This window comes from Maniola jurtina, chromosome 11, assembly GCF_905333055.1.
Source record: "Maniola jurtina chromosome 11, ilManJurt1.1, whole genome shotgun sequence".
Lineage (NCBI taxonomy): Eukaryota > Metazoa > Arthropoda > Insecta > Lepidoptera > Nymphalidae > Maniola > Maniola jurtina.
In genome coordinates, this window is record NC_060039.1 from 7,886,283 (window position 1) to 7,911,763 (window position 25,481).

The following is a 25,481-nucleotide window of genomic DNA, read 5'->3' on the forward strand; positions in this document are numbered from 1 at the left end:
CTCACAGAACATCATTTTGTGTTTTACCAGTAGCTTGCACTTGCGTTAAAATAAAATAAAAATATATGCTAATATACTTACATATATTTATACCTAACATACATAGTTACAAGTAACGAGACTTCGTATTTCGTTGACTTTCACAAATTTCGCTACGACCGGGGGCGGCTGAACTAACATATAATAAAAAATCTTGGTTATTAAAAGTCTATTATACCTAGGTACCAAGAAAACTACTCACAATAATTTTATTTTACCCCCAGATATATTGACTCATTTACTCAAACGGCGGACCTGATTCCTCGGACATTTTTTCATTTATCTACAGTGGGTTTTATAATAAGTTTTACTCAAGGTTGTAGAAATACATCATGAGCGCGGAGAAACTTTTTTAATATTCATAGCACTGTATCTACCTATTGTTTTCTGTTTTGAATTATGGCGCGCTTTCAAAGCCTTAAATTATGCAATCAACAAGTCCAAGTTCGGCGGCTATAAGGCGAACTGCTTTGTCTAAATAATGGTGTAACGTAGGTTGAACTTTACTATTCAGCCTCTATTAGAAAAGTAATGGCACGTTCAAGTATGAATACCACGGTTGGACTGGAATTCGGTTTTACGCTTGTTTTACATTATTCATGTTGACGTCAAAGTGGGAGGAATTGTCGTTTTTCTCGCAATTGTTGTAACGAGTAAATTATGACGAGACTCAGGAGTGACTAACTAAAAAGCCGTTAACTGCAAAAAATATTTTTGAGTTATCGCCAAAAAACGTGGGAAATTTTAAAACTAAATGTTTCGCAAAAAGAATGCTACGTAGGACCAAAGTAAAAACCTTGGTTCTTTGTAACATCATTTTCCATGTTTTAGCGATAACTCAAAAAATTAAAAATATTTTTGTGGCGTAAAACGAGTAGGTATTTGCAGAATTTCATACAAGATTCGCACCTACTTACTATATAATCGAAACCTAAATATTTTTTTCTTATGCAGGGTAGTCGGAGAGGTGACGTCTAAAAGAAAAATATATTAATGCCCTATACCAAGGGGGTATGCAAATCACCCCCATGTTTTTAGTAGTTAAGGAGATATGAATTTTTTTAATGATTTTTTCGTAATTTTCAACTGTCGGTGGTCTTATTTTTCTTTTTCTCTTTCTGTAGAACGTTCTTGGGCATTTTTTTTTGTTGTCCCTATCTATCACCCTAAAATTACGGTTTACGGTACATTATGGAACATTGACTAGAATTTTATCGAAAGTTCAAAATTACTGTTCTAGCGCAGCAGTTAAAAAACTTCAAGACCTTGAACTTTGAGAAAAATACTATTATATTTCAATGAGTAACGACGCGACATTACATACACGTAGATTCTCCTTTTTAAAGCCGGTTAAAAACCGATTGCACAAACTATGTAAATTCTTTGATAACGGTACACTGAAGTTGTAACTTGTAACAAAGTCCAGGCGAGCGGACGTGTTATGAATTCCTTCTGAAGCATGGTGCCTCGTTTCGTTGACACGTCGCATCTCAACGTCATGCATAAATTCTAAACTTCGTGCCTACCTATGTGATGCATCACATCATAACTCATAAGCAACAGTTAGATAAGATTATTCATTTCTAGATGATGGCCGCGACCACGTCCGCGTGGAATTAGGTTTCTAATATCCTGTGGGAACTTTTTGATTTTTCAGGATAAAAAGTAGCCTATGTCCGTCCCCGGGATGTAAGTTAACTCTGCACGAAATTTCATTTCAATTCACGCAAAAAGCTTGTGTTAGACCGACTCAATTATCATCAACATTTAACGCATTTAGCATCTGTTTCTTGAAGTAATTATTTTATACAGGCGGCTTCGAGTTCGAAGTGTTAAAATAGTCTTTGTATATTGATAAATTGTGGTCGTTCACCTCTCCAGATTCCTGGCTGAACCATAAAGTTATCTTGATAATATAATCACTATGTTACCCAAGAGTGCTAACATCTTGTGACATTACAAAGATTTCGTATGCTTAGTAGAAGGAATTCCTTGTGTCCTTAGGCCTTAGTAGGAAGTATGAGATGATAAAAAGTTGAATTTTTTTGTGATGAAAACTACGGTTAGATAAGCTAAATTGATTTCATACAATACAGTTAGGTACCTATTGAGGTAGGTATATTCCTGTGCTGAGGAATGTTAAATGTATAGGTACTGAATATTGAAGAAATCAACAATAGAGAATTTTCGATCCTACATTAGATGCAGCAAAATATTAAGAAGAAAAGCTTTTAGTAATCCAGGTAAGTTTATACTGTTTCTCTGTTATTATGAATATTCCCAAAAAGCCATTCCCGAAGATTTAAAGATCGAGTAGCTAGCTACTGACGTCTAACAATTCCTCATACTGTTGATTGAGGTATATTGAAATTAGATACGGTGCGGTTAGTATTTGGTGACACTACGGTTTATGTTGTCAGCTTGTTTGCATAGATGTTACGTAACAAATGAAGCTTACGAATAGAATAATGGGTTGATACGGTATGTGGGCGGGTCGGTCATCAGATGATTTCAAATTGGAAAATTGCTCTTACAACTTGTAAGCATCTAGTACCTAAGTGTGATTGCTACAGCTACATGCTAGAATGTATTAGTCATCACTTCAGGTCACTACTTCATCATCATCGTCATCATCATCAGCCTGTGGACGTCCACTGTTGGATATAGGCCTTCCCTAAAGAGCGCCACTACACCCGCTCCTCATCCTTCCTCATCCAGTCAGTTCCCGCCAGCCGATTTATATCGTCAGTCCATCGTGCTGGAGGGCGTCCCACTACGCTTGCTTATACGCGGTCTCCATCACTCAAGGACTTTCCGGCTCCAACGACCATCGCCTCTACGACCGGTATGGTCTGTCCACTGCCACTTCAGCATGCTAATAGTTTGGTCACTACTTATTGGCATTCAAATATTTGCAAAATGTTCAATGTTCATGTTTATCAAACAAAAGGTACCTAATAAACCACTCCATTGTTGGTAAAATTAGATAAGTAGAGTTTAGTTTTGAAATTCTAATTATATAGCTATACAAATGCGTCACTTAGTTTATACGGAGTAAATCCGTGGTCCAACAAAAGCTAGTCGAAGATGTTAATAATTATTCCTAGTTACCATTACATTACTATTACTATAAAACTACACAAAATACTACTAAAGTTCAATGTTCCCGCGTGTTTACAGCAAGACTGCTGTATACCGTGTTTAAACGGGCCTCGTCCACGCAAAATGTATTAAAGTGTTGAAACGAATGAACCGTTAATCTGTTTAAACTTTTAAAGTATGTACCTACCTAATCAATCCCAAAATAAACGTACCTACCATACCAACTTTCAGATTTTATTAAACACGACCATAAAATTTCCTACGGGTTCAAATTTTTAATAAACACAACAAAACACAAACTAATCTATCAGCAATAGAGTAAACCAACGGCTTTGTGTGCGAGCTTCAACCATCTTTAAATAGCTTGGTTTATCTTCGGAAAATAAATAGCTAACTACGATGTATTGTTTAAAACTGGTTCTAGATGTTTGACCTTATAACTTATTTCTCTATTTTTATTATATCACTGTAGTAGACCTTGTAGATATGGCTATATATATGTTGATATACCCAGGGCGTTGAAATAGAAGGCAAGCGAATTTTCTCCCTGATGTCCGGACCGCTTTATCGATCGCGGCCATGAGCAGGGCCCATATAGGGTTACCAGGCGTCAGAATTTGTTACATGTCAGGATTTTTATCAGAATTCCAGCCGGCCTTCAAGTCGGATTTTTTTTTTAAATATTATATTGAATGAAACTTGATATGTACCTTTTCAATTTATTTTACAATATTAATTATTAAAGTATACTTATATAGGTAATTAAAGCATAATATGTATAAATAAGAATCAAAGATGAATCAAAGATCCCCTCCAAATGGCAGGACTTCAGTAGGAATCCGGGCTTTTACAAGGATAAAAGTCCTTTACACCTGGTAACCCTAGTGCTATAAAAATTTGTTTCCGGGAGCGAGACTCTACCAAGTACCAACGATCTTGCATCCTAAAAAACTACGTATCATATCATCGTTATTTTTGTTTTATCATATCCAGCGGGCGGATGTTATCTTTAATGAACTTTAGACCGCAAAATTTTAACACCCCTTAACGGTGCTCCTTCAATTAACCTAAATACCTACGAAGAACGAACTCGATTACATAGATACTTACTGTGTTAAATTATTATAGTCTTCTGGGATCGCGTGTTCCAACTTACGAGTCAAGTTAAATGCATCATTATATTTTAACATCAGGTAAGATCAAAGTCACGCGCACGGCAGCGCAAGCATTGAAATGAAATGTGTCTTTCTTATTAGAATTGAATTTGACAAGTGAAATGAATTCAATTCCGCTTCGTCCTCATACTCGTGTTTTGAATCCCGGCACACGTCAAGGTCCACTAATCAATAAATTTAATTAAACTGATGGAGGCATAATGTAATTCGCACATTAGAGGCGAGCCGCAAGAACCGCATGGCCCCAAACGTAGCCTATTTGCAATAAATGTTATAATAATGTAGGTAGGTACTTAAGCTGGGTAAGCACTACCCCGCATGCCCCACACGCATTATCCGCGTCGCCCGTAATTCTTTGGTTTGGTGCGGTCAACGTGTGTTGCAGCTTACTTCATTCACATTCTAACGGAGGTTGTGTTAAACAGAGCAATCAGTTTAATTTTTGATAGATGACGCAATAACTATATCACATCATCTCTTAATTCTGATGACTGAAAATAATATCTCCACTCCGCTTCATTGGACAAGAGGTGACAGCATCATGCTTTTAAGACATCCGCATAAGTCGGAAGGTCGGGTCCGATCCAGCGATTTGAAACTTCAAACCTCTAACTTTTCGGAGTTGTGTGCGTTTTAAACAATTGAATATCACAAGCTTTAATAGTGAAGGAAAACATCGTGAAAAAACCGCAGCCTGATGGTTCTCCTTTATGTTCTCAAAGGTGTGTCAAGTCCGCCAATCCACACTTGGTCAGTGTAGTAGACTCATTAGAATCATACGAGTCATAGCGCAGCAGACCAGATATTGTGAGACGACTCATACTCAGTAGTGAGCCGGCGATGGTAGATGATGATGATGCGTCAGTGGACGGGCACCCTTAGTACTGAAAAATACGTTCCGTTCGACGCATGCCGGTCTTTCGACTCAACCGTATGCATGTCATAATGTTTTATAAGGACTTACCGATAGCGAGCAGTGCGACGAGGACCGTGAATCCGGTGAACGTCGCCATAGTGCGCAGTCACTAAACACTTCACTGATTCACTGTATCCACTCAGAAAACAAACAAATACCGGTACAGACGAAAAGTACAAAACTACACTAGCCGCGATGCGGCCGGGCTTTGCCCGAATCTGAAACAATAAAAAAAAAAATGTTATTTTAAAAACGCGTTTTAGACGCAACTGAGCTGCTGTTGCGACATATTTATGCTAGCCGCATTTCTTTGGTGTGTCCGATATTATTGTCGCCTTGTGTTGCTGGCATCATTTGCATTTTCAGAAGTGAAATATGAAAATGACGTTGAGTTCGGCGCATGTGGGTAGGTAAAGCACCCCTTACGTCTTGCGGCCCGGCAGTAATGTGCGATCAGCTTAGCAATAATTTAGACAACCAGCCATTAATTTTCGCCTTTTGCCTTGAATTTATTTCAAAAGATTATACAAATAAATATTATAGAAAGTTCAATTTATTTGCAAGAAGTCCAGAATCAATTACTTGACAATCACTTTTAATCAAAATGAAAGTAATAAAGAAAACTACTTTGCTTTAAGCTTATTACAGCTTAATTGTTACTTATTAATTAATAAAGCATTTTTTTAATGATTGAATAATGCTTAATGAAATAATAAGTATGCTTGAAGTTTGTTGAACCATTATGCCTATAGTATAGGGTTGAATATTATATTTTTCATGTGAACACATTATAGGTAGGTACTTATTATAAATAATACAAATGATTTAAAAGATGATACAGCAACCACTACTAAGAATGTTGTAGACTTTTCAGATAAGTTAATCCATAAATAAAATTTAAAAAATCAAAGTCTTATTCAGGGCCGAGGGCTTATAATTATAAAAGAGCATGCTGTAGAGCCCTTCGTATCCCCTAAAATAATAACAATGAGGGCGCGACCCTCACCCAAAAATATGCTGTCTCTTTCTCTTAATAAATCATCATCATTTTAATTTTATCATCGGCAAAATAACACTATAAGTAGAACGACCGTTACATCCATATGGTTTCAGTTCAGTGCTAACTTCCCCATTACAATGGGGATTTTAGTCTTCCTTAAAATGCCGATGTCTCTTGTTATCCTACCTATTTGAAGTTTTTCTTAAATTGGTTATAGACCAACGCTTGGCTGCAATCACATTGATTTTCCTAACGTGTTTTGCCCAGATGGATTCGATTCAAATTTTTGGTAGGTAATATACAAAGCATAACTCGCTTACAAAAAGCTTAAACACTCCTCTCGATTAAATTAATGAGATCATAAAAATTTCTGCCTATAGTTCTTGATTCATTACCAAATGTGCGTATGGTAGGTAGGTAGATAGGTACTATAGGTACGTCTGTCTATAATATCTGCTAAGTTATTATTATTTCATACCAAAATATAAAACTATCTGTGCTATTAAGTTATGGAGTATGTAGATATCCATACCTGACACATCTAATAAAGGTAAGCATATTATCTCTAATGAATATTGAACTATGAACAGAACACGTGTGGTTAGTTCGGCCATACCTGCTCGCCTTACAAAGGTTCCCGGAAGCTTCACACATTATTGTTTTCTCTATACATTAATTGAGACAATGACATCACCGTTACCTGAATTTATAACCCTACAAAAAATATTCACTGTGCATTGGGCCAGCGCAATGCCGTTACCGATTCCGAATTTTAGTTATGTTATAATACGCCCGAACTGACCAATTGGAAAAGTTTCCGCCATGTTGTGACTTCTTAGATTATTTAGATTCAACATATTTTTAACTAGCGACCCGCCCTGGCTTCGCACGGGTAGCTTATTACAATTTTCGTAGGGATCTCTAATTTCTTGTAAATAAAATATAGCCAAAGTAGCTATTTACTTGTAAAAATAAGTAGATACTTATATTTATTGCAAACATATATTTTTAGCTAAGACGTCACAAGCACAACTTGATGGAAACTTTTTCCCTTTGTTAGTTCAGAGGCGTTATCTGTTTTTGGACTTAAACAATAGAACATTAAGAAATAATTACACCCAATAATTTTAAGCTGGTATTAAGACTAATTAGTATCGGATTATAGCTAAACCTAAACTTACGAATAATTTCTGTGTTGAAAAATGACATCATGCCAGCGCTAAGTCAATAACTACCTACCGTGATACATGTGATACAGTTTTAAGTTTTACAAAGTGATCTTCAGTGAATGAATCAAAAAGTTCCAAAATTCGAAAAACAAAGCATTGTGATTGGAACTAACCGCATATCTTCTTACAAGTATTCGAATTTCTATATAATGCGTGGATGGTGAAAACGAAATCTGTGCGTGAGTGACGGAAAAGTTATTTCGGGTTCCATTTGGTATCCAGAAATGGCCACGCGTTTATGTTTGGATTTCACAAGAGTGAACGTTTTTATTGACTAAAGCATCAATAGTAGGTGTTAGAATATTATGTAGGTGTTATAAGTTACACCGGGTCAGTAAAATTTAATGAGTAGGTAAATATACTTTTGACTCTTGGATTGGCTCAATATCGACGTCAATCATTGATTTCAATGTAGGTAGAAATAAAATATAACTACCAAAAGTAAACATAAATTGATCAAGGTGCAAATGCTTATTTTTGATAATTAGGAAGCACCGATGTATAGGAAGGCATACCTCCGTCATTACCGGTTGGCTAGACAGGATGTCTATCTTTTGCATAAAGTCAACGATATAAAAAAGTTTATTCAACCAGCTCTTAGTTTTAGTAGTGACTAGCAATCCGGCCAGGCTTCGCACAGGTGACATATCATAATACATACAGGTAGGTATCTTATTTTCTTAAAATGTTCATAAACACAATTACTTACACTTTAGCTAGCCTATAACCTTCTTAGATAATTCCTCTATCTATCGATGAAAACTTTCTGAAAATCCGTACCTACAGTAGTTTTTGAGACTAGCACGAACAAACACAAACTCGGCGCAAGGGAGGACTTCAATTTATAATATAATCTCAATAAAATTAAGAGTCAAAAGTCATTAGATAAAGTTTTGCTCTAAATAGGAATGTGTCATGCTATAAATTATGATTGAACATAACATTGAAATGAAACCATTTTTAATTTCATAACAAAGAAGCATAACAATACAAACATAGTATCGTGTTGTAGGTACGTAGTGGCATATAATTATTATTATAGTAGCAGCTCTCGTGTTTAATTCAGAAGTTAATTATGATGACTAAGATGGTCATGCGATGTTGATATAGGTAAGTATGACCGATTTCAACAATAAATTGGTTTAGAAGTGATTACTAAACAAAACCATTGGATGACAGTAGTTGAAAGTTACAAAATACTTAATGAAATTAAATTTGTATTATGATAATGATATTATGTCCTATTAATTACTAGCTGATTCCCGGAATAAAAAGTAGCTTATGTCTTTCTCCAGGTTTTTAAATACAAAATTTTAACCCTGCAAAAAATCACCTCGTTTAGATTGCTCCGTTACGAGTTACGACGTCATTGAGTTGAGAGACTGTTGATTTGCCAACACTTTTGCATTTACATTATACATAATAATACATATTTGTAGTGTATATAAAAGCTCAACTCAAGACTTATGCTTCAATACAAATATTTAATTTAGAAACCAATAATGAAGTCAATGAATGGTAGACCTCGTTATTACATGCGGTTTCTCCATCTACGAGTATTTACCCATTTCTTATCAATTTACTTAGGTGCCTACTAAGTAAGCATAAATAATATATTTTTTTTTAATTCGAAATCGTTATGAAAAGTTATTAAAACTGAGCCAGTCGTTGACACATTTTAAAAACTTTACAGAAAAAAATGCCTTTACAAAGTTGACACCAATAAAACACATTCAAAGAGAGGGTGCATGCAGTCGTGAGAAGGACTTTCACAATTAGACTGCCATGTGGGGGTGGTTCCACTTTACTCCACGCGAGATAGAATAAACTCTAAGCGAAATTTCAACCTTATTACCAGGACATAAGGCCTCGTTATAGTGAAATAATATTGAATCTGAATGTACAGTGGTATCCCAGACGGAACGCCCGAGTCGATATTCTATGTACCATTATGTATAGCGCTCTTTTAGAAGTTCAAGACATATTGATCTTAGCTAGATGCCAGACAGGAGAAAGATTTAAGTTTCTTACTTACTTTTGAATTACATTAGAACACATTTATTTAAATCTGTTCTGCATAAAAATGAAATGAAATTACCAAATCATCAGACCGGAAATTGAATAATAATTTAGAAATACATTAAATTATTCGTTCGATAAGAGCCGTTGCACATGTATTGTGATACAGCAAAGGAAGTCAAAGTAGGCATAAAGCATTCCTTGCGAGAAGTATGGCTAGGAATTAATTAGATAAAATTACATCCGGATGTAACGTATTGAGTTACTCGCTAGTGCGAATAAGACTTTGATGAGGCTAGTACTTTAGTCTTGTTACACAAACAGTCGCAACCATATCGCAACGGCCAACGCTTATCAGAACTAAGAATACAAAATTCTGAAGTTAGAATGAGTTAAAAGTCATCAGTTTTCAGAATTTGTAGCGCAAAAACTGTATATTTAAGCAGATCTTGTCTCGTATAAAATCGGTAACCTGCACAGATGAAAAGACCACTTCTTAGCCATCTTTTCAATCCTATAGAATATTATAGATTCATAAGTGGCTTGTCCTGGCATCGGCTAAAAAATAATTTTATCAATCACAATACTTTTGTCGAATAAAATCAAACTCCGACAGCTGAGTCGATTGAGGAAAAGCTGCAATTATCACTACAAACTCAGTCGGTGTGATTGGCTGTATCTTCTTGCAGCAACAGTGCATTTTAGCCAATAGTGAAGGAATTTCAGCTATTCAGCGATGATTGCGCACTATAGCTGTCAAACTACATAAATGAAATAAAAGGAACTAAAAATTCAAGTGCGAAGCTCGCCCGACTTCATAGTTACATACATTACACGTGTAGAAACAAAAAATATTTTTTACTTTTTAGTATTTGTGGTTTTTAAGTCGGATTTATTTTTCTTTTGTTTTTTTTTTAATTTCATAATAAAAAATTTTTGGACCAACTGTAGGTACTATAATATGCTATACCCAGTTTAAACCCTACTGTTTACTGATCGCGATTGAATTATTGAATTATTATACCTACTGATCGCGAGCAATTTGCTCTTATCTATTGAGGAGTTCTGTTCTCCATCTCCGAAGATGTTCATCACATGTTCCCCAAATTTATATGGGACCGCCTGCAAAGTATACCTACCCTTTCAAACAAAAAAATTTTCTAAATCGGTCCAGGCGTTTTTGAGTACCTAATCGGGGAACATATAATAAAAAAAAAAGATTCCGACGAATTGAGAACCTCCTCCTTTTATTGAAGTCGGTTAAAAACTAGGCACAAATATGATAGAACAGTTTTCTACCTGAACTTTTTCGGAATTTACTACAAAAACGGAAGCCTTGCTCTGACCACCTTTCGTTTTCGGGCGCTACACCTGCTGTTGTGGAACGAAACTGGCTTATCCAATTGAGATGGGGAGACGAACATATGCATATTCTACGAATAACAACTACATAAAACCAGTCTGTAACATTTATGACAATACTTCTCAACAAAATTTTAAATGTTCCGTAACTTAACGCAGCTTGCATAGTAAGAGCTAAGTTTGACGACTTCTTTAGTGCAGCGACCCGAAAGCCAGCCTGCCTAGTAACATATTGTATATCTAGTAATATCGTTTCTCGTTTTAATGGATACCCTAAGTTCCTACATTTTTTAAAATACTATGCTCCCTTATTTATCCAGGGAACCACAGCCGATGAATAGCTGTAGCACCAGAGGAACCATCAACGCACTGCCGGCTTTTATAAAATTCATACCAACTATTTCTTCATATTCAGTTCATCTACTGCCTCTTAAATAAACCTACTTAAGCTTATACCTACTTGAATTATTATAATATACCTAGGTCCTAGACGGTTGCGGCTAAATTCAAGAGAAGTTAGATACCGTTGTGGTTAATATGGCAGAACTTATGGAATTAGGTCTATTGCGTCTATTTATGGAGCGCCTGTTCTCGGCTATCAAAAACACACGAGTCTATAATTAAGTAGGTCTATCTACTTTGTACCTATCTGTACTTATAATAAAACTGTATCTGGACGATTTCTCAACACTAAACATATTTTATAAAATTCAAACGGAGGAAGCATTATTTTACGATCGATGCATTATTTTACGGTCCAAAAAAGTAGGGTTCCGTATCTCAAAAGGAAAAACGGAACCCTTATAGGATCACTTTGTTGTCTGTTTGTCCGTCTGTCTGTCATATCTAACTATGGGATAGGTAAGCACCTTGTAAGCACACCCAGGAAAAGCTGGGCAGGTCATCTAGTAAGCAGGTACCTACTTACTATTAAATTTTCCCAAGTTCTTAGGCGTGGTCAATTAATTAACTGAACTATCTGTCAACGTACATAAAAATAACACCCTAAACGTTTCTGTTACAAAGTTATTTTTGTATAAACTTCTGACATTTATTATGATTCACCGTTCACGATTACTTAGTCATCTTTTCTCATGGCTTCGTGAGATTACAAATAGGTAGGTACATACATACATTATAGCAATTGTTGCCTTGATTCTCAAAAAGGTATAAATACAAAAGTAGGAACTATTTAAATATGTACCTATACTCTAAAACCGTCTGTATTCACTCTAGGATTAGCCGGCTAATCCTGTATAGCCGGTTCACTGCAGCTCTAAGTGACAATAATAATATAATGACACTCAGCCAAGCATTTTTAAACTTCAATTCAAAGCATTAAGGACAACGTAGGTATTATTACAATTCGATTAATAAAACAAATTAGATATGTTTGATTCATACTCGAAATAGTTTCTTGTGTGGCAAAAATCTGTAGGACCACATGGATCTAACTGACTCGCTCCAGATTAGCGCGGGATCGGGTGAGCCTACATTATTATTGGTGTAAAGTTAAAAATGATCCATGATAAAATCCACTAAAAAGTTTAGAAGTTATAACTATTATCTACGTGATTGTACAAACAAACGAAAAATATGTGTAAGGAGCGTATAGTAGATGAAATACGAATTTTTTATACATACTGTCTTTATGAATTTGGGTATATTACTATCGTGAAAACAGTAAGTATCTTTATCAATTATTATAGTTGTTATACGTATAGATTACAGATTTTATATCGCGAATTGATTACATGCTTCTTAATCGCTGTAAACAATTGACATTGACCGGTTGGTGGCTTACTAGTGAAACGTACATATTTATTTTTGCCTTTTGCACTGACATTTAATTAAGTATTTTATGTTTATAAATAATTTACAGATTATAAATAAAATAAAAAGCGTATGTAAGCCTGTGTAGAGAGTAGAGACTACCCCGGAGAACATCGTTATCGATCGTGGTTGCGCGCTCCCCAGCCGGCGTTTTCGCAAAAATCTTGTGTATAATAACACAAAGGCACAATGAAATCGGGTTTTAGAGAATGAAGGCCTATTACCTGAGAAACGCGAGCGGTGGCTCAGCGTAGCTCCAACAACACAATTCACCACAACACACGCGAAAGGACGAGCGGCGATACCGACCCGCCCAAGCTATGACGCCGAGTGACCGAGTAGGTATACATATACCTTGTAATAGCTCTATAGTACACGGCCGATGACATCCAACTCGCAATAAGGACAGATATATCTTTCTCTTTCGGCCATGAACAATCGAATAGGGGACGATCTCAGCCGAATCGAGTCGAAAGGTAGCCGAAATAAAAGGAGCAGTTGCGTGATTTGCGCACGCAGGACGCGGCAGGCGGCTAGTCCTGCGTGCCGGTGTTGAATCGAGAAATAGATTTAACTACTATACGCTCCCTAAACGTAAATTCAAGATGGCGATAAGGCAGCCCATTGATATTCATTGGCGCAATTGTCGTTCACTTCCTTTATGTTAATCGACTAGATGAGCCGACCCGGCTTTGCCCGGGTGTGCTCACCTATTCCATGGCCATAACAATACATAATATAAACCTTCCTGATGATACTGAAATCCGTAATGAAGATGTACCTACACTGAAAAAAAGACTATTTCAATATTTTTTACCTAAATCGAACTTGTAGAGAAGTAATGAAAAGTTTATATTGTATTATGTATTGTAATAATACGTTATGTATTATAGTCAAAAGTCTTACTTTTCACTAAGCTACACTGATCGCCATCGATTTGTAGCTATCCATTGACGAGTAGCGTCCTCCAGCTCCAAAAATATTGATCAGATCTTCAATACACCATATGTGACAGTACAACCTTTGGAAAGAAATAGGAATTGTCAAAATCGGTTAAGATTTGACGGAGCTATGGAGCAACAACGACCCCTATCCCATCGATCCTTATAATTGTTTATCGGGATGGAAAAAATAATTTAAAATTTTCTAAATGGATTCAACACAGAAACTGTCTAGTTACAGTTTTATTTATAATTATAGATTTTTTATAAGTATAGATTTGAAATATTAATCAATAATGATATAATATGTAACTGTAATAATATCAACTGTAACTATGTATGGGAACATTCGATTGTAATCACTAATCAACGTCCAAATACATATTGTATTCTATATGACTAAATGAGCTAATAATACTACATACTCGCTAATTTACTAATATGTACTTACTTATAAATAATTAATTTATATTAATAAATAAAAAACATTGTTCTATTAGTAATAATATTTATTCAAATTTAAAAATAGAAGAAATATGTTTTTATGTAATAAATAAATGACATTTATAAACTGGTGTATAAAATATATATTAAATACATAACATACAAAGATAATACAAGATTTGCGGCAGTAGGGCTTTGAGTAGAAAAATAATATATTTCTTAACCTTGTAAGATATTCCTTTACGCGGCAAGTATTTCTTAAAATTATTATAACAATAATTAGGAACAATATATAAACATTAACAACAATATAATATTGTGCAATTTTTATTCTAAAATAATTCGATTAAATAATTCGCTGTTCAGGTTTGCAATCCCAAATATTTTGCAAATTAAGTAAAGCCCATTCAATAGGTAGGTACCTACTTCATATGCAGGCATTTACTGCAAAGGTCACTTGTTATGTTCAGGTTTTATTTTTGTGGTAAAGATACAAGAAATCACTTTAAGCCACGTAAAGGAATACGCGAGGAACATGTTATATGGCACATATATTTGCAATTTGATAAATATATTATAATATACTCTATACTAAACTATATCCAAATAATTAAATATACTCATTACACTTTTAATATCGCAAACAAATATCAAATAACATACTGGCTGTCTGTCAGTTTGTGTTACATAAGTTTACAGGGGTTGGACTAATTTGGTGCTAACATAGTAATTAATTGTCTTAGCAGTTATGGTTAAAAATTAACTAAATGTTTATAAGAATTTGACAGCATACTTCACAGTATCACCAAATTACCCCACATCCACTAAAAATACAATTTTATAACTTCTAATTTATTTAATCTCAATTTGTAACACACATCAACATTATTTTATTTTTTAAAGCCTCCTAGGAATTAAAAGGGATAATAATGACTATTTACTTATTATAAATTATTATTAAACAACATCGATCAATAATTTTATGATATAGTTTATAATTTTATAATTTGCACTATTTGGATATTACATAGACACTGTATATTAAGGAATACTTCCAACAGGATAAGAAGAAATCTACAGACATACGACCACAATATAAAGAGAAAGACTAGATAGATAGTTAATAAAACATAAATAGGTTAAAAGTAATATCAATGAAAACTCATATATCAAAAGTGAGTAAAAATGTATCTCAAACACCATGCTATACTATATTTTGTAAATAAAATTGACTCGTACATTCGCATAAAGCATCGAAAACAATGTGATTCAATCTATTTTGAAATAAAAACAATGTTAATTATTTTCACACAATAATATGGTTCAAAATCCTATCAGCGTCAAAAATAATCAAGATAGAATTTCAAATAAGATAAATGGTTTGATATGAAAATTCCGAAAAAAGTGTTAACAGCTTATTTACAGAAGATTATTATAATCGAATAAATCAAATGAGCCTTTCATAGTTAGCTAAGCAGTTTTTGGTTTAGCAAGCAAATATCTGCTGCTGTCGATTTTGTAGGGAATGCCCAATTATTATCTTAAGATTTTTAAATGATGTACAATGTACATTCATGAATGTAAAATCACTTATTTGGTTACTTTGAAAAAAAACCGCGTTGTAATTCATTGCTTCTACAGAAGACGGATAATAATAATTAATTAATCAATTAAAATTTAAAATTGCTTATGTATGAAAATTGTAACATAATTGACCATATTTTGGTGAAAGACAAAATTATAGTTAGTATAAGAACTCAGATTTAATGTGTCGTAAAATGCTCAACTTTGTGTTTATACTTTAGCTACAATTTTATTTTTAAAATAAACCGTATATAACTTGGTGGCAAAGACACGATCTTATACCACAAACGATTGCGTTCAAATTACTTGGCGTATATAAAATTGCTGCTCGGTGATGAGTAAGAGAGAAAATTCAAAACGCACGAGTAGAAGAGATAGCGCTCTACAAACGTGACCCAAGTGTCGTAGTTTTAAGTCTGTACTTGAAATACGTATGTAATTTTTCATATGTATAATATCATTGCTTGGTGGTGAAAAATATTTTGTCTGTTCAGGCAGGCCATCATTCAAATGAGCGTTCAAATGCCTTTTTTTGTGAAAAATAAAATATGATTGTGACAAACTGTGGTTGGGTGGTCGTTTATGATGTCTCATGCGGCGCCGGAAGTTTCTCCCAGGAGGGCTCCACGCCCCAGATCTCGCGCGCGTACTCAGCGATGGTGCGGTCAGAAGAAAACTTTCCGGAGGACGCGATGTTTTCGATCACCATTTCAGCCCACTTCGCTTGATCCTGTTTATACAGAATTTAATCACTATAATGTTAACGTATATACTTACTTTTAGTATCGTTTAAATAATGGTTTACTTCGTATTCAATGAAATGACAATGTGACTAATTCTATGGTACACAATCTATGACAGGTCTAAATGAAATGATATCCTTTTCATAATGCTACCTGAAAATAATTGCACTAGATTTTGACCTGTCAATTAAGTTTAGATATTGCTTGTGTACAACAAAATTAGTCATATTGTTATAAAAACTAATTTATGCCAAACCTAAAAATAGCTACTTCAATACAAAACAAGAAATTAAAAATAATTGAATGCGAAGGCGGCTTTATCGGCGGCGAGGTGCAGGAAGCGGTCGTGGTGCAGCAGCACATCGGCAACCTGCGAGAAGCGGCCTGGCTTGCCCGAAGGAACCGTTGTTCCAAGCATTGGCTATACAAACATGCATCACTCACCTGGTACACTTGAGAGACTTTCTCCTGGGCCTGGATATAGGCGTCAAAGTCGGCGAGGTGCAGGAAGCGGTCGTGGTGCAATAGCACGTCGGCCACGTGCGAGAAGCGGCCCGGCTCGCCGGGAGAGAAGAAGCCGCTGCGGATCTGTTCCACGCATTGACGCAGTTCCGGGTTGCGTTCGTAGTATTCGTACGCGTTGTATCTGCCACAAAAATATAGGAATCTTTAAACACTTGATACTAGTAGAAAACATTAAGCGCCGCCGCTAAGTTACTTGCGGTATTCGGTGTAACATGTTGCTTTGATAATTTGATAGTTGCACCTAGAAGCCAGAGCGAGGGCCGATATTCTGCTTCGTCTTAGTCAAGTTATTGACCTAATCAACGTTTTCAGGACACTAAGGACACTAAGGGACACTAAGGAAATATATATTTCAGATTTAATTAAAATTACATGATTTAAATCTAGGTAGCTCTATACTTGATTAAATCGGAAAACCATCTCACATTGTATCGTAGTTTTTCACCAGACAAGGTTACAGTCTGGCATTTTTCTGATATTCCAGAGATGTGAGAGGAAAATGAATACATATTGTGATGTATGCAGGTAGAATAAAATAGATACATGTTAATATGTGAGTACTCAATAAACCAGGACTGAATCAGCCATGCGTGTTTCACAACATGTTGACAGCGGTGCAATAAAAATCGAGACTGTTTCAATTTGAACGTTCAAGACTATAGTATATTTAAATGACACATAATTTGATGGACAAATTTCAAATATAAATAAGCCTCAAGACTTACCCGCGTTTCTGCAAAGCTTCCACATCCTCAACTCTCATACCGAAGATGAACAAATTATGTTCGCCCGCTTCTTCCGCCATCTCGACATTGGCACCATCCATGGTCCCGATGGTGAGCGCGCCGTTGAGCATGAACTTCATATTGCCGGTGCCGGACGCTTCGGTTCCAGCGGTAGAGATTTGCTCGCTGAGGTCAGCGGCCGGCATGATGCGCTCGGCAAGCGTCACGCGGTAGTTCTCCAAGAATATCAGCTTTAACTTATCTCCAACGTCTGGATCATTGTTGACCTATAAAAACAAGTTTTAATTACGAAAGAACTAGCTGATCATTACTAAGTTTTAGGTTCATTTAGGTTTTCGAAAATCTCGAGGGAACTCTATTGTCCCCAGGATGTAAGCGGTTAAGGCTGGTAAGGTTATAAGCAAAATAAGGTGATATAAGTAAGAAACATGAATGAAAACTGTGGCTAAATCACTAAAATAATAGATATATGTGCTTACAGTATTGCCAACAGCACACGCCAGTGCAATGATCTGCTTAGCGATAAAGTAGCCAGGAGCAGCTTTCCCACCAATCATCACCGTTCGAGGAGTAATAGGAGCGCTCGGGTCACGCTTGATGCGATTGTACAATACGATCACGTGCAGAATGTTCAAGAGCTGCCGTTTGTATTCGTGGATACGTTTCACTTGAACGTCGAACATCGACGCGGGATTTATCTGCACTCCTGTGTCTCTTTCTATTAGACTTGCGAGTCTCAACTTGTTTTCTTGTTTCACTTTCATAATAGCGCGCTGGAAAGCTGGGTCCTTAGCCCATCGCTTCAATTGCTGCAACTTGTCCAAATGAACGGTCCATTCTTCGCCAATCTTGTCACAGATCAGATCGGCCAAGGCCGGGTTACACAGAAGTAACCAACGGCGTGGCGTGATACCGTTTGTTTTGTTTTGGAATTTATTTGGCCACATTTCATAGAAATCGCGGAAAATGGTCGCTTTTAGAATATCGGAATGAATCGCCGCAACGCCGTTCACTGCGTGCGAGCCGACCACGCAAAGGTGGGCCATATTGACGCGCTTTTCACCCTCTTCCTCGATCATAGACATGCGACGCATTCGGTCCAAGTCACCAGGCCAACGTTTTTCAACTTCTTTGAGATGGAGGAAGTTAATATGGTAAATCAGTTGCATATGTCTAGGCAAGCAATTTTCTAACATGGACACAGGCCATCTCTCGAGAGCTTCGGGTAGAACGGTATGATTAGTGTAGGCGCAACACTTCACAACTAGATCCCAAGCCTTCTCATATGGCAACTTTTCAATATCTAACAAAATTCGTAGAAGCTCGGGAATCGCAAGAGCTGGGTGAGTGTCGTTCAACTGAATCGCAACTTTATCCGGAAGACTGTCGAATGTCGTTCTAACAGCTTCCCGGCTGCCGAATTTGGATTGTTTATATCTCCGAAGAATATCTTGGAGAGTGGCCGCACACATAAAGTATTCTTGCCGAAGTCTCAATTCTTTCCCTTCAAAGAAGTTGTCGTTGGGATAGAGGACTCTTGAAATATTTTCAGCTACATTGCGGTCGAGTACGGCTTGGATGTAATCACCAGAATTGACTAAAAACGAAAAATATTTGTTATAAAACAAAAATAAGCATAAATACTTTAAACAGCTTGTTATAAAAACAAGATAAGTACTTACAGAAACGTAGATTGAAATCTATAGGACTCTTTGCAGACCAAAGTCTCAATGTATTAACCACATTGTTGTTGTAGCCTGGAATTGGATTATCGTAAGGCATGGCGAACACCACCTGTTAAATAAGAGTTACTGGTATTTATACCATAATAAATAATGATTATATAGATGGATAAAGATCACACTAACAAGAGAACCATATTCCTCAAAATTAATCAAGGATATAATAAGGAGTATATTATTATGTTGATAAGTTAGATTTACCTGTGTATCAATCCATTTTTTGCCATCAGGTGTGTCAACAACACGTCCATAGAAGTTAACAGGCAGCATAAACTCGGGACGCGCTTTCTCCCAAGGATTTCCATACCTCAGCCAGTCATCAGGCTCTTCCTGTTGTTCCCCATTTTCTATCTTCTGCGCGAAAATGCCGTATTCATACCTGATGCCTATCAATTAAACTAAATTTAAGTTTGGACACCCTTCGAAACCCTAAAAATGGACGGACGAAAATTATATAGTCTCATATTTTACGCCTACCTATCCGTTTTTAGGGTTCCGTACAAAACAAGGAGCCGTCACAGTTTCTTTCAGTCTGTCTGTCTGTCGGTCTGTGTGTCACACAGAAAAAAAAAAAAACTATAAAAAAATGTAACGTTTATTTTAGCCCAGCCAATAGCTATTCTAGACTAGTATTAAATATTTTAAGACTACAAAACTAGTACCGACCAAAGAACGATCCTTAACACGCAATCGCAATCTTCATAAATGGACAGGAAATAAATGAGGCCAGTGTGATTTCTAACAAATCTAGCACCGGTATTTTTTTTCGATAGTTAAGCTTTAGAAACTATAAAATACTTTTCTTCTGATATTTTTAAGCATTCTTATTGGATGATAGTCACCATTTGACCATATACACTCGGCGTCACAAAAATCGCGTCAAAAAATGTAGTTATATTACTTTATTCTATGCATTTGACCTTTTCGGTGTGTGAAGGGCAATATAACCACGCTTGGTTAAAACAACGTCTATCTAGATTCTAGATAAACATATAAAAAGACTTGTCTGGACTAACTGACTAATTTATCAACCCACAACTTGAACAGCTGGGGCCTATAAACTTGAAATTTTGACAGTCTTACTTTCATAACAAAGGCAGTCACTAAGAAACTTTTGGATATTCTATCCCCAAGGGGGTTAAATAGGGACGAAAGTTTGATATGAATGTCCAGTCTAAGTGTATGAAAATTAAATTTACTTGAAAGAAGTTATGCTATCTCTTTACAGAATTTCGCCAAAATCGGTGAAGTGGCTGTGAACATGTAACAGACAGACATACCATCGCATATATTATTAGTACGAAATTTAATAAAGGGGTTTTTCAATATTACTACATGGGCATGGGCTTGACTGAGATCACACCAAGCTGGAGATGATGCAGCCTAAGGTGGAGCGCGCTTGCCCAGAAGGTGCCTGATATTCCATTCCATAATAATATTTTCATTTTCACAGATATCTTTAGGAGATTTTATTCGGCGACGCAAATTGTTAGCATATTTATAATTGGCATCAGGCCAACACTGTTTTATGTCCACTTGTTTCAATTACATTAATAAAATGTGGTAGGTACAATTATTTTCATTTGGTTTTTAACATTGAACTTGTTCTTGAAGCAAACAGTGCATTAAAAATGAATATATCAACTGCCAGTTCTTGCAATTTTCGTCTACCATTTTTAACCTTCAGGTTGAAAGATACACAAAGTGGTGATATTATGGTTTTGAGTTTAATACATATTTTTTTACCTTTTAGCATAATGGGGCAAGAACACTTAATGTATAAATAAATATAATGTAAAAAATCTTATAATTTGATATCATTGTTTCTTATATGATATCAGCTGCCCATGTTAAAGTAAAGGTCATAAGACCAGGGTGAAAATTAATTGCTTTCCTGATAAAAAAATATAATTACATTATTACCTACATAAATATTGTGTGCCAGATCTATTTGAAAGAGCTAAATACCTACATAGAACTGCAGGGCAGATTTTATTCCAGTCTTTACCAACAGATTATCAAAAGCTAGGTAGGTATATGCTCAAATAGGGTATATTTGATTAAAAAACATACATACCATAGCCATATGCTGCAAGGCCAAGTGTAGCCATGGAGTCTAAGAAACAAGCTGCCAGTCTTCCAAGGCCCCCATTGCCAAGACCTGCATCTTCCTCCAACTCTTCAAGTTCCTCAATATCAAGTCCTAATTGGTAAAGAGCCTCATCTACATTCCCTTGGATGCCTAAATTGATCATAGTGTTCTGAAGGGATCTTCCCATGTAGTACTCCAGGGATAGATAGTAAACTCGCTGAAAAGTATAATCTTTTTTTAAATATATATAAACTTAAGCTTGACTGCAATCACACTAAACATTGCTTATTATGCATGCTAGAATGTGCTGCTGCCTTATCATTTTCTTTTATATTATATAGATACAATATACTTATCTTTTATTTAATCTATTTGAAAATTTATAAAGGTTTACTTAATTGGATTCTCAAATATTATTTGTAATAGAGAAAATGATTTAACTACAATACAGTGGACAAGCGGATGTATTTGTAAACTTCAATGTAGGATAAATTGTTTTTTTATTTTGAAAGTTTTTAACCAAAATAAAATATTTAAGTAATAGAACTTATAAATTTAATTAGGTACCTACTCTAGTTTTACAAATAACTTTATAATATTATTATCTAGTCTAAAAGAATCCAAACTTTCAATGTCATATTGATATGTTCATACAGAGTTAGTGATCCCAAACAAGTAGGTACATAATGTCAAAACAGGTTTCTTATATTGTGATATTTATCTACTATGTTGAATTTTTGAAATACCTAGGTATTTAAAAATAAAATAGGTACCCACCTCCTACCCAGTTTGCAATACTGCCGTCCTAAAGCTAAAGTGTCGTTAACTACCAAAACCAAGTTTCGAGATATGATCAAAAAAGCGCAAATTTATAAAGAAATGATGCCATTTGATAACTAATAAACGTATACAAAACTTGAAACTATAGAAATGTAGAGCAAACAGAGCACTTTCGAATAGCTGTATTTTTAAGTTTCTAGTGTAAATAATAATTATAGCAGGAGAGTTTTGGCTTTTTAGTCTAGCATTTTTTCTAACAATGGCTTATGTTTACATAACTTAAATGTCGTTAGATTACCCTTTAAGACGTTTATGGCTTGGATTGCATTTACTTTTTTTTATCTTTTTACGGAACTTAAAAAAGTTATATAATTCCTAAAGTAAAATGACTCTAAAAGACTTTAACGACATTATATGTTAGGTTATGATCCTAATAACTATCAATAACAAAACACTTAAATGCGGTTCTTGTAATTTAAACACATTTTAGTCTATAAGAATAGAAATGATTGGTTTACAGTAGCGTTTTTTGGGGAGACTTGCTAAACTAAAATGTGGCTTATTACAAAAGATCGCACCGTAGCGACGTTTTAGGTTAGCATTGTTTATAAATGTTTGAGGTTTTCCAATTAAAGTAACGGTAACTACAACAATTGAAAGAGCGTCAGTCCGAAAGTGCCCTTGCTCGTCTAGAATCTCCGTTATGTACCGATGAGCAGTCAGTGATCCCTGTTCACGAGCTCCTCCAGTCCGGGAAACACACACAAGTTCGTATTTCCGTCGATTGACATGCCACCCCAGAACATGCTCGATCTTCCGCCATATTCTACTCTTTCTTCTATGCAAGCCTGAGTAAATCGTTCGCCTTGTCTTCTGTACACTCTCTTTCGCCCGTCATAACAAAATAAAGATACTCTTGTCTCATCCGAGAAGAGTCCAGCCCTCCATTGGTCGAGGGTTCAGTTGACATGCTCACGGGCAAATTGCAACCTTTCCCTGCGATGCTATGCAGTTAATTTCCGACCCCTAGCAGGTACGCGGACCGCAATTTTCTTCTCTCGCAACCTTCTTCTAATCGTAGACGTGCTCACTGTAGCCCTGCGAACTTCTCGGAGCTGCCGTTGCAGCTTAACGACATAAAGGAATCGATTGCGCGAAGAAGATATCACAATAAAGCGGTTGTCTCTTTCGGATGTGCAGCATCGTTGACCTGATCCATGCCTCCGGATGTCCCAGTGCCCAGTCTCTTGAAACCGTTGGAACCCGCTGCACGGAAAAACGACTCAAATTAAGTTGCCGTGCCACATCACATTGTCGCATCCCTGATCGCAGTAGTACAACCACTTGAGCGGCTTCTTCAGCAGTAGTGTCCACCTTGAGGGTTAGTTTTCTTGCAGTCACCATCCAAACGATGAAGAGGACACACGTTAACTGTGTGTCGTCTTCAACGTTTGGATGGTGAATGACCTTATTTTTTAGTTATACGAGCCATTTTATAGCCCATGAAGTTCAAACAAGTCGTGGTCCCTATAATGAGGATTTTTGCAACATTTTCTTTGACGTACCGTATTCAGAAGGTTTATATCGTTTATGAAATGTAACTATTGTTTGATACAAGTGTAAATTAAAAATTTATAACACCCCCGACAAAGTATCTGAGTTTTCCAAAACATCATTTTCAAATAAATAATTATGTATCAAGGCAACGTCCATCTTGACAGCTTGACATATTTTGTCAATTGACATAATATTATGAACCTAACGGTTATGTAACCTTCTTTTCTACAAGAAAACTAGAAAAGAGCTGATAACTCTTAAACGGCTGCACCAATTTTTTTGGATTATAGCTAAGAACACTCTCGATCAAGCCACCTTTCAAACAAAAAAAAGTAAATTAAAATCGGTTCATTCGTTTAGGCGCTACGATGCCACAGACAGATACACAGATACACAGATACACAGATACACAGACACACAGATACACAGATACACACGTCAAACTTATAACACCCCTCTTTTTGGGTCGGGGGTTAAAAAGTTCGTTAAACGTTCTTTGCATTGATATCAATACTGTTTGGGTTAGATGTACGGACAAACGAATACACAATAAAGTTACAACCTGGCGAGATGCGGGAATAGTTAGAGACATTTAAGTTATGTATTGCGGGATAGAGTCATTTCAGTCTAGGAAACAATATTTTTTTGCAAAATATAACTAAACTGTAACGCGTTTATGTGTGATTAAAGACATTTTAGTGCAGCATTTTCGTTTAAAGACATTTAAGCTATGGAATTTAAGAAAAAAACCTTGTAGCAATAAAAATTAACGCCGCTTAGAGACATTTTAGACTGTCAATGTCAGTTAAATACGTTTAAGTATTGTTATTATATAAACAGGTAGTTACTTAACGACGTTCTTCATATTACTATATCAAAAACTACAGCAGCTAGGAAAATACCGGTTAGATTGGTCGATAGAAAAAAAAAATCTGAGTAAGATAGTGTTAAAAAGTCGAATTTGATCAAATGTTGGTTAACGACGTTTTAGCTTGAGGAGGGCAGAATAAGCACATGCTTTAAAAATATTGACATAAGTTAAATAGATTTACATAAAATTAAAAATATTAAGAACTTTAATACCTTGGGATCTTTCTCATAGTAATACTGTTGGGTGCGTATCCAGCGGGAGACGAGGTGGTCTCTAACAGTGTGAGCCAGGGCGAAGTAGTAGTCCCTCGGGGTCGCAACATTTCGGTCCTTCACCAATGTGTAATGTAGGTGCCGGTTAAACGCTTTCTTCACCTCGGCGACATTCTCTACACCTACAATTCCTCTCACAGAAATTTGCTTGCGCTTATCGGAATCAGTTTGAACGCTCATTTTCGTATCTCTTAGCACACGATACAAGCCCGCGTAGCAACCTAACCAAGACTGAGTATTTTTGCCGCGATATCGGTCACCTTGAGAAGGTCAAACATAAACTCGATTCCTGGGATAGACTTAGTATGGTCTTGTCTCACATCTGTGGAAGATCACGTGATCCTATGAAGCCTATAAGTGTAAATTAATTAAACGATTGCGTATTATAATGCCCCTAAACAGATTATTTTCTTTTAAATAATAATTATAATCTAAACTCACCGTAAATAATTGGTAGAATTTAAGAAACATCAAATTTCAAATTCATTTGACATATTATGATTTTTGAA

The 25,481-nt window shown here is 35.8% G+C and overlaps 1 protein-coding gene and 1 pseudogene across 2 annotated transcripts; both read right to left on the reverse strand.

Annotated features, from left to right (window-relative positions):
• Nucleotides 1-13,248, reverse strand: part of LOC123869336 — a 70,543-nt pseudogene extending 57,295 nt beyond the window's left edge.
• Nucleotides 13,249-15,306: 2,058 nt separating this feature from the next.
• LOC123869340 (glycogen phosphorylase) lies at nt 15,307-25,465 on the reverse strand. Of its 2 annotated transcripts, none has more exons than XM_045912213.1 (9): nt 25,414-25,465; nt 24,913-25,294; nt 21,478-21,709; nt 19,602-19,786; nt 19,341-19,452; nt 18,138-19,255; nt 17,638-17,924; nt 16,832-17,033; nt 15,307-16,374 (listed from the first exon to the last, which is right to left on the reverse strand). In XM_045912213.1, exons 2-9 carry the CDS (start codon nt 25,150-25,152, stop codon nt 16,225-16,227), a joined length of 2,526 nt encoding a protein of 841 aa, XP_045768169.1. In that variant the 5' UTR covers nt 25,153-25,294; nt 25,414-25,465; the 3' UTR covers nt 15,307-16,224. The 2 variants fall into 2 exon arrangements, with proteins under 2 accessions (XP_045768169.1, XP_045768168.1); XM_045912212.1 differs by having other exon boundaries at nt 24,913-25,323; nt 25,414-25,461.
• Nucleotides 25,466-25,481: the final 16 nt, after the last annotated feature.